This window comes from Salvelinus alpinus, chromosome 9, assembly GCF_045679555.1.
Source record: "Salvelinus alpinus chromosome 9, SLU_Salpinus.1, whole genome shotgun sequence".
Classification (NCBI taxonomy): Eukaryota; Metazoa; Chordata; class Actinopteri; order Salmoniformes; family Salmonidae; genus Salvelinus; species Salvelinus alpinus.
This window is the reverse complement of record NC_092094.1, coordinates 19,614,474-19,630,593: the sequence shown is the minus strand read 5'-3', so window position 1 is coordinate 19,630,593 and position 16,120 is coordinate 19,614,474. Positions and strand designations below refer to the sequence as shown.

The 16,120-nt window shown below is 47.8% G+C and overlaps 1 protein-coding gene across 4 annotated transcripts in view; it reads left to right on the top strand.

The window, feature by feature from the left end:
* Positions 1–14,938, top strand: part of LOC139584472 (chromatin remodeling regulator CECR2-like) — a 46,186-nt gene extending 31,248 nt beyond the window's left edge. For 2 of the 4 annotated variants that reach the window (XM_071416371.1, XM_071416375.1), the window contains 14 exons: positions 22–80; positions 195–355; positions 2,174–2,263; positions 2,365–2,521; positions 3,615–3,744; positions 3,841–3,878; positions 4,023–4,114; positions 4,258–4,384; positions 4,874–5,241; positions 5,454–5,609; positions 5,796–6,633; positions 7,110–8,976; positions 9,122–9,189; positions 11,984–14,938. In XM_071416371.1, the coding sequence (XP_071272472.1) occupies positions 22–80; positions 195–355; positions 2,174–2,263; positions 2,365–2,521; positions 3,615–3,744; positions 3,841–3,878; positions 4,023–4,114; positions 4,258–4,384; positions 4,874–5,241; positions 5,454–5,609; positions 5,796–6,633; positions 7,110–8,976; positions 9,122–9,170 (4,132 nt within the window). In that variant the 3' untranslated portion in view covers positions 9,171–9,189; positions 11,984–14,938. The remainder of the gene's footprint in view (positions 1–21; positions 81–194; positions 356–2,173; positions 2,264–2,364; positions 2,522–3,614; positions 3,745–3,840; positions 3,879–4,022; positions 4,115–4,257; positions 4,385–4,873; positions 5,242–5,453; positions 5,610–5,795; positions 6,634–7,109; positions 8,977–9,121; positions 9,190–11,983) is intronic. The other 2 variants (XM_071416374.1, XM_071416373.1) reach the window with 2 other exon arrangements.
* The last annotated feature ends 1,182 nt before the right edge of the window (positions 14,939–16,120 follow it).

Genomic DNA, 16,120 nt, shown 5'->3' with positions numbered 1-16,120 from the left:
CGGGCTGTCCTTTTGTTTCAGTGAGGTGGAGATCGAAGTGAAGAAGGAGAATGGACTGGAAGGTCTGCACTCAGGCACAGGTGAGCAAAAAGACAAAGCTATCAAACATGGTCTGTTTAGATTGACTTCTAGTGATGTATATTGATGCTGACGATTGGGGACTCATGTTGACCATGATGTGTCTGTCCGTCCAGACCGTGAGCGTGGCGCCTGGTCCCTGGTGTGTGACACAGAGGAGCAGTGGGCCAGTCTGGCTGAGAGCATCAAGGACAAAACGTCCCCCCAGGACCGCCACCTCTACCGCATCATCAGCCAGAACTTCCTCCCTGAGATCAGCAGCATGATCGAGCTCAAGGTCAGACAGCTCTCTTCTCTCCTCACTCTTCATTCAGACATTGACTCCAGGAGGCGTTGGGAAGTGGAGGCTGGGAGGGAGGCTGTGTGATGTACCTAAAGGTGTGGAGGCGGACTGGTCTCTGCTTGCCCAGAACACCAGCTTCCAAACCCTACAGAGCCTTGGGCCCAAAGCATGTCTGTCTCTCACTGTGGACCAGTTGCCCTGTGTGCAGCTGCTGCTGGCGTGACAGTCGGGGCCGAGGACGCTCATTTATCACTAGTTTTTCTTCTGGGGAATGAGACTCGCCTTGGGAGATTGACGCCATGTTTTAACTGTTCAAATGCTGCCCTTTTAAGACATTGCATACTCATTTATCTTTGAGTATACGTAGTTAGACAGTATATCTGTTGCGAGACGAGCACATTCGGATTGGTGGTGGCTGCTATCCCTAGCCCACCATTTCCTAGTGTCCTCTTGTCTGATAACACATACTGGCCCTGTTGCTATAGAAACCCAACACAGCCTGCCCGTCTGTGACGGTCTAAAGCCCTTTGGCCATTCTGTCGGCATGGGGTCATTCTCTAATGATCACCCGATGGTGACCTGTTCTTCACGGCCAGCATGCCTGGCTGGTATCTTTCTGGACATATTCACAGTTCTCAAGCTGCTGAACATTCCCTTCCCACCGGGTGCAGGCTCTGGAAGTACAGAGCAGGCGTCTGAGTTGTATATGTGTAGCGTGTGTGAGCGCACACAGGCGTGGATTCCTTCAGTTCCCGTCCACAGCCCTGGCCATCACAGCCATTTGGTGGGGGCGCTGGCGGGAGGCAGGCGCTCACCTTGAGGTGGGATGGAGCCTCTTGATTGACGGCCCTATGCGCTGCAGTATTGTCGACCACTTAAGTGGCGACACCAGAGGCTGTCCATCTCCTGTGTGGGATTAAGTGCTGTGGGTAATGCAGAACAGAGGAGCCCCGGGACACGCTGGTGCTGCGGTGCAGAGAGAGAAGACTGGGGGATGGGAGCTGTAGCTCATTCAGCACTTTGACACCCCCTCTAGTTGTGGTGGCGGCAGCCATAAGCACCAGTGGAGCTACCTGCCTTGCTCAAACATGTCCACATGCTGGTGGCAGGCAGAACTCTAAAAGGGGGAAGGGGTTAGCCCTGGTGGTGTTCACAGGCCCGGTCATCTGATGGGCTCTGACAGGAAGCACCAAGCCAATTCCCTGACATAGATATAGATACTTCCTGGCCCAGAGGGCGCCGCTCTGACTGCAGCTTCCTTCTCTAGTTTTTTTCTTCGATGTTGTAGTCTGTGTATAAATGTTAACAGGTTGTATTCTGCGACCAATTTTGATACTCATGGACACGATTTGGGAAACAAAAAAATAATGTAACTTACTTTTTCATGAAGTGGCTATGCTACGATCTGTTTGCAAATTAACACACACACACACACACATGAGAAACAGCCCACCCCCACTCCGCTTTTAGTGGTAATTGTAACGTTTGATTATTAATGTCACAGGGAGCATGGAGGAGTTTGGTTAGTCAGAGACCCCCTGGGTGGTGGGTAGCGCGGTGGGTGGGGTTTAAATTGGGGTAGTCAGGGGGTGGGGAGAAACAGAGCCTGAATCGCCCAAGGGCATGTGACCCCTCCCCCTCTCCTCACAGCTCTGCTGGAAGAGCACAGAGGATTCCCCAGGGTCTGCTTGGGTATTATCTCCCGTGGAAGCGTTACTTGATAAATGCGACTGCGTGTGATTTATTTTTTTACAAGTGTGAATAACGAACCCACTTATTTGTGTTTTAATCTTGATTATTTTGCCTCTCCAGGAGAATGAACAGAAGCAGAGGCTGCTGGACCCCACCCCAGTACGCAGCTCTTACCGGCTCTCTGAGAAACGCATGAGCCAAGAGGAGGAGGTGAGACCAGCTGTGTGTTTGTGTATAGATGGTTCTTGGTGTTCTTAGTGTGTCCTGTCTCCTGTGAGACCCAGTGGACTGATAGTTTCCTGTGTGTCCAGGACACGCTGCAGGCCATAGCTGACGTGGAGCAGCAGAAACAGAGGGATGTGGACATGGACAGGCAGGCCCTGCTGGCAGAGCAGAAACGAGAGGAGGAGATGCTGCTTCGGGAGGAGCGTCAGAGAGAGGAGCAGGAGAGAGTCAAAGCTGTGGAAGGTGAGTAGTGGAGCTGGGAGGGGTAGACGGGGTGAGGCTCAGAGTGTTACACTAATAGACTCCAGGATCAAAGACGACATGATGGATTCTAAAGGACCGCCAAACTCGCGCACACCTCTGCATTTTTATTGCCGGTACGGTTGCCTGATCCACTGCCTCTGGTTGTGAATTATACCGGGGTAGGATCTTAATTTGACCTATAATGTCACAGCAAAATAATCCTGCAGCAACAGGATTTTAACATTTAGTCCATAAAGTTGCTTGATCGGTAAAATAACAACCCAATGTTTATATCCCAATACAAATTAGCTAGCAACACAAGCTAGCTAGCTAAATTGCCATAAATGTTTAATGCTTTTCGACCTGTCCCCAAATTAATATAGTTGGTTCTCATTTTGATATTTCTACCTGCGTGTCCTGATCGCGTCTGGTGTGGGTGGACAAAATCAACATGCACGCGCGAGTGGTGTGGTCCGCATGTAACAGTGTGTTACTGTGGCTTTTCAGCCAATTTATGTACATCAAGAAGCTCATCTGCATCTGCATTTCTTGCGGTGCAGGAAGATTCGGAGTAGCAAAAGTCATCAAATTTAATCTGTGCCGCATTGGGCTAAGAGTGGGAATGTTGAGCCCTTTGAATCACAAGAGACTCTTCCTCCGTCTGATGTCATCTGTCAACGGTTAATTAACTGCTGAACGACCCTCATGAATGTATTATAGATGAACAGCAGGACCGGCTGGGCTGCCTGGTCTCGGGTGGATCGGAGCCTCAACCCTCCATCTTTTAATCCGCACAGCAGGGGACGGCCTTTCATGTTGAAAGATAAAGCGATATGTGCTCCTCTGTCTCATCTTTTTATCAGCTATGCCTGCAAGAAGATGGTTGATGATACACTCTTCTCTGAACTCCTTCAGTCTCTCGTGATGTTATGCCTGGTTTTTATGGACTCTGCGAACCAGCAGATGGCCGGATGGGCAACAAGTGCCCTTGAAACTCTAAGGAGGCTAGGAAGTACCACTAGCGTTGGCGCACTATTCCTCATGGTGTTGTGTGTAATTCATTGTGGTTCCCGTGTTCTGCTGTGTCCCCCAGAGCGAGCGCGGCGGCGGAAGCTGCGTGAGGAGAAGGCCTGGTTGATATCCCAGGGGAAGGACCTGCCCCCCGAACTGCTGCACCTGGAACCCCACTCACCCATCCAACGCGCCCGCAGGACGAAAGCGTTGTAAGAGCACACTACCACTCAACACTAGAGTACTGGTCATTTATGGAGAGTAACCTGTGTGGATTTGTTTTGAAAATGTTAAATCTTTTATTGCAGCTATGAAATTGATGATGATTATACGGCGTTGTACAAAGGTAAAGTAAAAGAATATGCCCTGTCATCTATGCAATCATCATTGTATCATATCTGTATGTGTAAAGCATATTGACCTGCTGCAGACTCTTCTGGACACTTAGCCAGGATGGTGCCTCTGTTCTGACTACAACTGTTCTCCACAGTGTTGGAGGCCCTGAAAGCCCACAAAGACTCCTGGCCCTTCTTGGAGCCTGTGGATGAATCCTATGCCCCCAACTATAATGAGATCATTCAGGTGAGCGAACTCACAGTCAAAAAGACGGGTCCAAACTTTGTCAAATGAAGGTTAGATGCCTCGGTTATGAGTTTTTTCACATTTTAATTTGATGTCATCCATTCCACAAGTAGCAATTTACGTTAGCCCTGATTTCTCCTCAGACTCCGATGGACCTGTCCACCATCGAGAGGAAGCTGAATGAAGGGGAGTACATAGCCAAGGAGGAGTTTGTGTCCGACGTGAAGCTCATGTTTGAGAATTGCATTGAGTACAATGGGGAAGACAGTGGTAAATACACACACTTCATTTTGAGCTTAACCTCATGCATGTTGTCCCTCAAATGCCTCTAGCACTTGAAAAACGTTTTTTGGGATTGACTTTGGACTTCAATTATGAATGTGAAATAGATCAATTTGATTAAGTGGAGGAGGAGAGAATTTTGGGGGAGAGCTGGGCTGTAATGTGGCTCTGGCCCTGACAGATTTGACAGTGATGAATGGGAAGTGATTGAGCTGTGCTCCAGTGCACCAGGCCCTGCCTGCCTGCCAGAGAGACATTCCAGCTCCTAGCTAAGCCCCCTGTCTGGAGTCATCCATCTGTCTGAATGCTCTCCCCAGGGGTCAACCACGCTACGGCCCTCTGGGCTGGTCAGCCTGCCGGCCAACGCTGGGGTGTGTCTATGCAATGGCGTTCAGATGATACTCTGATATTTGTGTCTATCTGTGTTTAACTGGCCAGATGAATGAGCCCTGTGTGCCTGTCTGTGTTTTTCGGCAGAGTACAGCATCATGGCGGAGTCCCTGGAGCGCTGTTTCAGCCGAGCCCTGCTCAAGCACTTGCCGTCGGAGGACGGTGACACGGACGAAGAGTTCCACGTGTGTGGTGAGGACCGTGAGAGAGACCGCAAGGAGAAGAGGCGGAGCAAAGGCCCCAAACAGGCGGGGCCAGAGCGCTTGGGCCGAGCCACTGAGCATGCCTCGCGCAAACGGACACATCCAGGGGGCAAGGGCAGCACCGCCATGGAGGAGGGGAACAAGGTGTCCCAGCCTCCCCCTCCCACCCACTGGGCCAACAGACACCCACACCCCCACAGCATGCCCCATGGACAACTCCACCCTGGGAATCTATACCACCGAGCACAGCAGGTAGCTAGGAACGCTTATTTGATATGTAGTTCTTGTTTAGGCTTAAAGGGAGGCCATGCATGTCAAAACAATATTTCACATAGGAGATATTGCTTTAGTACTTCAGTAGGAGTTAATAAAGAGAAAAACAGTTAAAAGAGTAGTTTTAGATAAGGACAGATAAATGCGTGACATTTTAGACATGAGATAGTGAACTGTCATCCATTCTGCAGCAGCTTCAGCACCCACCTGGTCCCCACGGTCCACACATGTATGGTCAGAGGATGGCCATGGACCCCCGCTACGCCTACCCTCACCCTGGACAGGGACACATGCCCCGGCCTGGAGACCCCAATGCTCACCACATGCCTCAACATTACAACATGCAGGTGAGATCAGCTAAGAAAACGATCCCATGGAGTTTTCACATATTTGATGAGGAACTATCTTGTTATCTGCTCTGCTCACACAGTGTGCTCTAGCTGAACAATCTTTTGTGTGTTCCTGCTCTGTCACCGTTGGTTGGTTATATTTGCTGCTATGCAGACATACTGATAGACGTCCTTGTATTCCAGCCACACCTGAGGGATGGTCACCACATTGGCCCTAGATACCAGGTGGGGCCTGATGGCCGGCCTCTCCGTCCCCAGCACCACCAGCAGCAGCACCCCTACATGGGTCCCACCCACGGCCCCTCACTGGGCCCCCGCCCTGTGGCCCTCCAGTCTGGGGGCCTCTGCACCCCCACGCCCGAAGGCAACATGTACTCGTCCCGCCAGCACACCGACGGCCACCCCATGCACCCCGGAGGGAACCGTTACCCCGGGCCTGACGTCCCACCACAACACAACTACCCTGCCTTCCTTCCAGGCATGGGCGTGCCTCCTAGCATGTGGTCAGGGATGAACCACCAAGGCCAGCAGAGGCCCAGTGGACCTGGGATGCAGGAGCAGAATATGGCTAACCACCAGCAGCACCCCTATTTCCATGGGGGTCCACGTCCCATGGGCCCCAAACCCTGGCCAGAGCAGCCTGGTGGCCCTGGAGGGTACCCCCCACCCCCGAATAGCCAGTACAGGATGCCCTGTGGCATCAGCACCTCCCCGGGGCCCATGGCCCTGCGCCCTCCCATGCCTCATCAGGACTCACGGCAGCGTCTGGCCTCCATGCTGGAGAGCCCAGAGATGATTGCCCTGCAGCAGCTGTCTGCCTCCTCTACCGGACTCCCTGCTGGCTCCTCACGCCAGCTCATGGGCAACCTTCAGCAGCAGCCCCCACAGGGAGTTGGCAGCGCACCAACTCAAGCTCAGCCCTCGCAGCACCCACCTCCCCCTGAAATTCAGCTGCTGCGTCCTGCCAGAGACGATGGCCCAGATAGCCAGCCTGCCCATCACGCAGACATGCAGCCCAAAGGTAGGAATGATCTTCTTTGCTTTACAACTCTCCCTCTAAGCTTTATGAAAATCAACTTGGATCCTCGTTTACCTCAAAAAAAAATAATATTCAGAGTTGTCTGAAGTTCTGACTATATTTCATAAGCAAACCCTCTCCCCTCATCTCTTTGCAATGTGATGGTAATCATTTTTCACAGTAAGTGACTAATTAAATATTCATCACTTCAATGAAGTCTCGCGGCTTGCTTTGAGGGTGGAACTGAGATGACATGTCATCACACTGCAGCTACACTAGCAAGAAGATGTTTTATATAAAGGACAACCCCTAAACATTTCTCGAACAAAAATAATCAAAGATGGTGTTAATTTGGAGTCTGTGTCTTGAAAAGTAATAGGACATGTTCTCCGTCTGTAGAGGCATAAACTCAGATGTTCTACAAATGGATCCTTTGTGTTCACTGTAACATCCTTCCTCTATATTCTCTGTCCTAACAGAGTTCACATCAGATCACAAAACAACCAACAACAACCATGCAGGAACGCGGATAACCCCCTTCCAGTCTGAACATGATCGTCCCACAGAGCCTCCCAGTCGCCCCACTGGGGGCATGCAGAGCCCCTCGGCTCCAAACTTGGGCAGATCACAGGAGAGGGGTAGCGGGACCGGGGAGCAGGCTGCGTCTGGGCCGGGACACCCACAGAGCTCAGAGACAACCGACAACCAGGAGGGGGAGAGAAGAGTACAGTCTGTCTGCCAGACTCCCACTCAACAGAACAACCCTTCCATTGTTCCTCCTCCACACCCCCACAATTCACCTCACTCCCAGAACTCTCCGCACTCCCAGAATGCTCCACAGCATATAACCCAGATCCCCACTCAGCAAATCCCAGAGAATGCCCCTCACCCTAAGAACGCCCATCAACACATGATCCAGAATGCACAGCAACAAAACATCCTTCAACATATCAGTCAGAAAGCCCCACAGCAAGGATCCCAAAACCCTCAGAACACACCTCCACATGTGGCTCAGAATCCCCTTCAACGTGGTCCACAGCCAAGCCCCATGCATGGAATGCCAAAATGCGCCCCCCAGGGGGCCCAGCCTGGCCCTGGTCCACCACAGCCAGCCCCTTTCACCTCCCTGCCTCCCAGCCACCCTGTGGCCCAGCTGCCTCCCCAGCCCAGCCCAGCCGACCATGGAGACCAGAGGCCCAGCGAGCCCACTAGCAGAAGGGATTCTGGAGGCAGCTCTGGTAACCCCAGCATGATGATGAAGTCTGGACCTCCCAACAGCATCTATAAACAACAGTCGTTCAGTCCCAAGGTGAAACAGACACAGTTGGGTAACCAGGGCAGCCTGGGGCCAAGGGGACCAGCACCTGGTCACATCCCAGCCATGCCTCCCCACTCTCCGGGCCGGGTTGCTGGAGCCATGGGCAGCCCAACACATCCACACTATGGTCAACCTATGGGCAGGCCCATGCCCCCTTCAAATCGGCAGCCTTACCCAAACCAAGCTATGCCCCAGACCATGAACCCAAACCATAACCCTGCCGGCTACCCCACCTACCACCAGCAAGGAGCTGCCTATCCATACCACATGGCCCAGCAGCAGCATCTCCAGGGCCACACCAATATGTACCCCCAGTACCAGCAGCAACACTTATACCCCCAGCCCCAGGGCAACAGCCGGGGGGGCTACCCACCTGAGGAGTGGCATAGGCAGCAGCAATACCAGCCTCGCCACCCCATGCCCTCCAACACCTACCTGCCTGCAGCCAGTGCCAAGGTCAATGGGTGCCTGAAGGAGGGCAGCAGCATCGGCTCCCCCCTGGGCTCTGAGGGCTCCGGGGTCAGCCTGATGTCCCCAAGTCTCCTGCCCGAGGGCCTCCATGGAGGCTCTGCGGGGAAGGAGAGCAGGGAGGCTGGCAGCCCAATGAAGCCTCAGCATGCTCGGGTGGAGGAGAGCTCAGAGCGGCCAGAGAGCCCGAAAGAGATCCTGGACCTGGACAGCCACAACGCTGCCGCACGCCGCTGGAGTTCCCAGCCCCTGCCTCAAGTGGCCAACTTCCTGTACGACCCCCGAGCAGTGCATCCTGGGATGCAGCAGGGTGGAGCCCCACCCCCCCACATGATTTCTCGGCCTCCATACCCTAGCCAGCCTGGCTATCCTAGTGGACACTACACTCCCCAGAGACCCCACCCCCACCTCATGGAGGCCCTGCAGCGGCCCCAGCACCTACCCTTTCACCCGGGACAGACCCGCATGGCCATTTACAGACACCCCCAGACTGAAGGCCACTTCCAAGGCATGACGGTCCAGCAGAGAGGCCTGGGGCCTGAACACTTCCTTCACCCAGGGTAAGAAAGAGCTACGCTAAAGATTCTAACTGTTCATTCCCTTGCAGGGCTTTTTTGCATAAGAGACCTCGATCTCAATTGGACTCCGTGCTAAAAATATGGTTGAAAATAGGTTATTGGTGTTTTATCTTATGTCATCTTGTAGGCAGCAGATGATGTCTCCCAGTGGTCCCAGCAGTAAACAGGGAGTTTGAGCAACTCTGTGGAAGCAGGGTAAGTGACTATTTAAGGGTATATTTTGTATTTATTATGGATCCCCATTAGCTGCTGACAAGACAGGAGCTACTCTTCCTGGGTTCCAGCAAAATTAAGGCAGTTGTACATTTTAAAAACATTACAATACATTCATAACAGATTTCACCAATCAATATTTCAATAAATCACGTCATGTTTCAGTTAGGGCTGTTACGGTGACCGTATTACTGATAAATCGGCGGTCACGAGTCATGACCTCAGTTAAATTCCACGTAACTGTTTAGTCACCGTAACCAGGCTTCTCCAAGCTCTGATGCTGCTGATGGTCATTAGTAGCCTACCAAACTTGCTAACTGCCTGGTACTCAGCACTCTATTGTCCCTCTAATCACTCTGACATCAATGCAAATGTATTTGAAAATCAAACAATTCATGAGCCCATGAGCTCATGTTGCGCAACATTTCTATAGGCTATGCAATTGTGTGAGAACATAGTTTTGGTGGCCTCTATTAAGAAGAGGAGGATCCCATCAGCTTTCTATAGGCTAGGCCTACTATATTTTCTCAACTTTCCTAATATTAAGCACATTGTTTCGCTTTACAACAAGAGTATAGCCTACCTAGCAAGAAAATGAACCCCTGCCCCTGTTTCGAAACAGGTGCATGATAATGGTCAATTTTAAATCAAAACAAATTTCTCACATATTATTTAGTATATGTAAAGACAAGATTAATTCAAGAACAATCTGATGGGTGACTATTAGCCTATCGGTTGTGAATGATATATTATCACTTGTGAATCGATATCAAAATCAAATCAAACTTTATTTGTCACATGCGCCGAATACAACAAGTGTAGACTTTACCGTGAAATGCTTACTTACAAGCCCTTAACTCTTCTTGAACTGCACTGTTGGTTAAGAAAATATTTACCAAGTAGGCTAAAATAAAAAGTAACACAATAAGAATAACAACATCGAGGCTATATACAGGGGGCACCGGTACCAAGTCAGTGTGCGGGGGTACAGGTTAGTTGAGGTAATCTGTACATGTAGGTGGGGGTGAAGTGACTATGCATAGATAATTAACAGCGAGTAGCAGCAGTGTACAAAAAATGGGGGGGGGCTTTTGGTCCTAGCACTCCGGTACCGCTTGCCGTGCGGTAGCCTACCTGAATGATGCCCAGCTTGTGTGCAGTAAGGCAAGACACAGCTCCTGCCTTTTTTTCTCTCAACTTTTTCAAATCATAGTCACACACCTCATGTAACCTAGCCCATAGGCCTATATGTTTTGATACGGTTTGTATCACAACTTAATTTTAAAGATGTTATTTGGCCACTTAAGCACATTAATCCTATTTACAACGGGTGTAAACCCTACCTGGCATACATACGCAGCACATGAGTTTCAAGTTTGGGGAAGATGTATTCATTTAGGATCTATCGCAGCCTGGGACAGACGAGGGGTATGTTTGGAATATTTATTTCTCGCACAGAAGGACAAATTGATCAATAGAATAGGTCAACTTTTGTACTATGGGGGATAGTAGATTGACATAGGCTAATGCTTTTGCTGTTCGTTAGGCCTACTCATCTTGTTGGCTGACAAAAAGTAAATATGGACAGTTCTTCCAACGTCTTCAATATGCGCCTCGGCATTTGATAAGAACACGTGCAGTTGCGTCCCCGATGTGTGTCTTCACTTGTAGACTGTGAGAAGGACCTGTGATGCTGTGAGAAGGACCCGATCACGTGACGGGCATTGGCTAATAAGATTTGAGGTGAGTAAGAGGTGCTTCGGAGCACGCAGCCTAGAGAAGGGAATTATAATTATTATATTCCGCCCAAGGACACAACGGCCACTGGCCATAAAAGGCATGGATTCTTTTAGAGGGCATTACGGTCACACAAAGGGGATGCATCCAGAAAATTCGAGGCATTATCAAGTGCTTGTCAAATTGTGAACGAGAGACTGATGAAATGTATACAGCCTGTGCAAAAAAACTAAGCAGAGCTCATGCCTTTCATGCAACTTTTTTCAGATCATCATTAGTCGCATCATGCAGCCTTAGAATGTATTAAAAATCAAAACATTTTGCCCAATGTTCGTATCACAACTAAAGTTGCATAAATAACTCTAAATTAAGCATATAGGAGCACCTGTTTCTTTGTTAACCGCTCAACACAGAATAGCCGCATATTTTTTATTTTTATTTTTATTTTTTTCCGTTATTTTACCAGGTAAGTTGACTGAGAACACGTTCTCATTTGCAGCAACGACCTGGGGAATAGTTACAGGGGAGAGGAGGGGGATGAATGAGCCAATTGTAAACTGCGCCCTCCCTCAAATCGTTTGGAGGAAATATCCTTTCTATTGTATTCTTCATACTATAAAATAATGCCACGGAATTCTAAGCAAATATTGTCTGCTAAATGAACTAGTGTAGCCCACAGCCGTATCAGGGCCTAACATAAGGACAACTCAGTATGCTGTTCTGTTCTTTTGAAATAGACTACATTTTCTTCGTATCATGTTTCTTTAGACCTGTCTAAAATAAATAATGGATTTATTGTGATGGTGTAGGCTGTATTAAATAGATTTGTTAGATTTTTTAAAATGTAGATGTTCGAAAGGTCCACATCAGACTGTGTGGAAGCCAGGAGATACTCAATGTGTTTGTTAATTAACGGTCAATTACTATGAGACCGGCAGTTATTTGCGTGAAAATCACCGGCTGACAAAATGTCATGACCGCCACAGTCCTAGTTTCAATGATTGATATTCTTGTTTCCTTCCTTTTCTCCACAATTCAGGTAAAGGACAAATGCAACAAAACCTTTACACAAATTGGTGCCTGCATATCATTCATGACGACAACCTGTGTGCTTGCCTGTGTATCTCCTGTCTTAAGACTTTAAATGTGACTGCTGTCGGAACCATGATGTTCTCTGCTGCGGAGCGGTTCAAAATGGAGTCTGTCCTCTGTCTGTGTTCGAGGGCACCAGTAAGTAGGGCTCCCATTGCATCAGACAAGACATGTGCAGAGTGATGCAGGCAATGGAGACACATTTATTTGAGAATCTCTTTAGAGAATGAGTTCTTTGCCCCTGGGGATGTCTGTCTGCTTTGTGTGGAACCCTCACTGAGACTGCCTCTGCAGAGACATGGCCCTGTCTGTCTTCATGCCTGTGGACTCCCAGTCAAGTTCAGACTCTACAGCTGGTCCCTCCCTCTAGGCCTGGCCAGCAAGAACATCTGGAGACCCTGCTTCTCTGTCTGCAGGCTGGTTGGACTCAGAATTTGTCTGCCTGTGTAAACACAGGCTTTAAGTGGTCTATTGATATGGTCTGATTGTGGTGCTCTGTTTGACCTTTTTAAATTATTTTCTCTCACACTGGATTTGTCTGGAGAAGGCTCTCCCTCTTGTCTATAGCTCTCTATGGACCTCAAGTCTGGTCTTAGAGCCTCTCTATGGACAAAAGGAGCTGGTCTGGTAAGAGGAGAGCACTGGTGTTTCTTTGTGTTTTTTCCTTTTCGTCTCCAAATGTTTTTAGACTCAGGTGTAGAAAAGGAGGTCCTTTGAGACTGTAGAGAAGCCGTCATCAGAACCCTGTCGACAGACACACACACACACACACACACACACACACACACATGCCTTGCAGTTGCCTTTGTTTCCTTCATGTTGAATGTATGTGTGAATGAGTTCAATATATGTAGATAGATGAACAGCACAGGAGCCCCGCCATGTGAAGGGACAGAAGATGATGGAGGATTGCCTGTCGGAAAAAAGGAAAACGTTCTGAGAAGGGGAGTTTTTTGTCCATTTCCACCTCGACTAAAACACAGCTTTTTTTTTGCTGTTCCGGTGTAATTTTATGCATCCTTCAAAACTGCCTTCACTATGAGAATGTATTTTATTTCAGACCTGCAGAGAGCCTTCTCTGCTATGCACTAGGGATAGTCTACAACTACTGGAATTTAGTGGCCTTGGATTCTTTGTTGGTGCTTGTTACCGTGTGTGTATATATGAATATATATTAAGTATAACTCTTCACTGTAGGTGTCCTCTGTCAGAAAAACTGGGGTCTTTTGTGGGTTGGTTCACCACACTTCCATGTGCTCAGCTGGTTGGCATATGCACATACACACAAAGTGAACAAGTTAGAATCAACAATTGATGTATTTGTTTTTCTATATTCATGTTGTCACCCTTCCAGCCCAATTATTTTTTATTTGTTTCAATGTCATGTATTGCATTCCATACATTTTGTTGAAAAATGTCACCTAAAATGGTAATCCAATTGTAGCTCATTTATTTGTGGTGTTTATTTTACTTGGAACGGTAAAGATTGTCCACAATCACACCCATGCGTGATTATTTCTTTACGTCAGTGCTTCCTCCTCCCCAATTCAATGAACTTAATATGTCCTCAGGGTGTACAGTTCTATACGGGTATTTTAATGAATTATTTGAAGGAGAAGCACCACAAGAAAACATGACTGGAATAGTGACAAATTAATTAACCTAATTTTGTGACAACTGATAAACCAATATTGTTTTTGCAAGATTCTGTGTTATTTTTGGTCCTCTTTGTGACAATGGCGGTCTTGCTTACTGTCAACCCATTTGATTTCTGTTTGGGTTTTATTTTTCATTTTAATATTGTAGCTTTTGTCATTGCCACCATGCATCGGCGAGTGATGCATCTATCAACAATTTATCTGTGTGAATTGAAGTCTTCCCCATCTTAAATCCATGTTGCACCTGTGAACCCCACAGGTATAGCGATGACAACAAATGAATCTACCTCATAGCCAGTCCTCTGGCATCCACTAAGTCCCTCTACTCAGTCATTCACTCACTCAGACCCCAGCACACACATGGCCTTATACTACTTTGCTACAAAAGCTCATGACTATGTATACTTTTCCCTTCCATGAGACCTTTGATTGTAAGGTTACTTGTGTCACTCGGGGGTGTGGTGAATGATTGGGCATATGTCTGAGGTCGACAGAAAAGGGCTCTTTTATATATGATCTCGTCTTACCAGCTGTATAGATTGCATGCCTTCCTGCCACAGGTGAGTCTAGACAACCTGAGCCCTGTGCTTCTATTGGATACGTGTTAGACAGCATAGAACTGGCAACGTAGTGCCCTCATTGATAGACATCTATGGCATTAAAAGGAAATGTGCTCAAGGAGGGATGAATATAGGAAAATACTAGCTGTGAGACAAAAGTTGTCCCACGATTCTGTACAAGGATGTATTGCCGTTTTACTTACTAGGGAATTTTCATTTTTAGTATTAGCTAGATGAGGTCTTCTCGGAGGTAGGGTGTTCACTTGCGCTGTCCATGTATGAAGGACAGTGTAGTTGTAAATGGTCTGTGAGGTTGTGATACTATTATGCAGCTTTGTTGTCTCTGATTGTGTTGACTGCACAAGACATGGAAGTCTGTATGCCTCTACTCTGCTGTCATCCAGTTTGTCTGCACTAGTAAAATGTCTAGATTGGATTAAATGTGAATCATATTTATTTGCTCTTTTACATTTTGTACATTTTTTAACTTGTTTTTAATATACATGTGATGTCTGGTTGTTTTAAGCAGTAGACATTTACCGCCGTAGCATGGCGGCATCAAAAAGGCCCCGTATGTTCCAGTTTTATGTTCACAAGTTCTTATGACATAGATTATTTTGGAAATAGACAACGTATTTTCTATACTGTACATTTCTTAGAATAAATAACTTTTCCTGATTTTAAGTATGTTGCTTGTTCTCTCTTTTCTTTGGTACGGATGGGAGAGCTGGGGGTTAGGTGATGTCACTGATGGATGCTTAGGCCTTTCAAAGTAAGTTTCGTTTCAAGGAGCAGCCGATCTGTCTGCACGATGGAGCTATTATTCCTGATGTCGTTTGTCATCTGACGTCCAACTGTAATCTGCCCAGCCTGTAATACACTTGTGTTCTCCGGCGCCCGGCTCGTACATAACATCCTTCATTTAGGCTGCAACGGTGTCCGTTTTCCTCAACTAGATTTTTGTGAAAATTTGGAAAATGATGCATACTGTCTTAATAAAACACAATTTTCCACCACCTTGCTAGTGGCTAACGCTTCTTCCAGATGTTGGGTATCGTGTTCAGCCAATCAGTTTGCAGTCTGTTTACCCATGGTCTGAACCTGGTTTTAATGTCTATGGTCTGAACCAATGATTTTATGTATACACTAGATGACTGAAGGGTTGCTGTTTTGAAGCCACCGTGCCTTTCATCTTGGCATTTCCCCACTATTGTAATTGTTTTTATTTTGGACGCTATAGAAATCCATATTTAGTTTTTGCCATGTTTATTCTATTACAAACACCTTAATGCATACTTTTAAATTATGTGAGCAAAACCAGGGTTTCCCAAACTGTCCTGTCCTGCCCCCCCCCCGCCCCATTTAGTTTTTTCCCCAAGCTAGCACTACACAGCTGATTTTAAAATAATCAAAGCTTGAGTTGGTTATTTCAATCAGCTGTGTAGCGCTTGGGCAAACACCAAAACGTGCTCCCAGGGGGGGCCCCAGGACCAGGTATGGGAAACCCTGCTTTGGAGGACTGCTTCTTCTGGGGAGTGCCAATATGGCCAACCGGTGCCTTCAAAGCCTCTCATTGGCCAATGCATAGCATCAGCATAATTGGTCTGAATGCTGTGCGCAATGTCCGGAAGTAGCATTAGCCACTAACATGGAACCTGTATGTAGGCCTACACTGGACATCGCTGAAGAAATGGCTTTCCACCTGTCACTATACCTGCTTGTCACATCACATGAAGTATATACTCAGCAAAAAAAGAAACGTCCTCTCACTGTCAACTGCGTTTATTTTCAGCAAACTTAACGTGTAAATATTTGTATGAACATAAGATTCAACAATTGATACATAAACTGAACAAGTTCCACAGA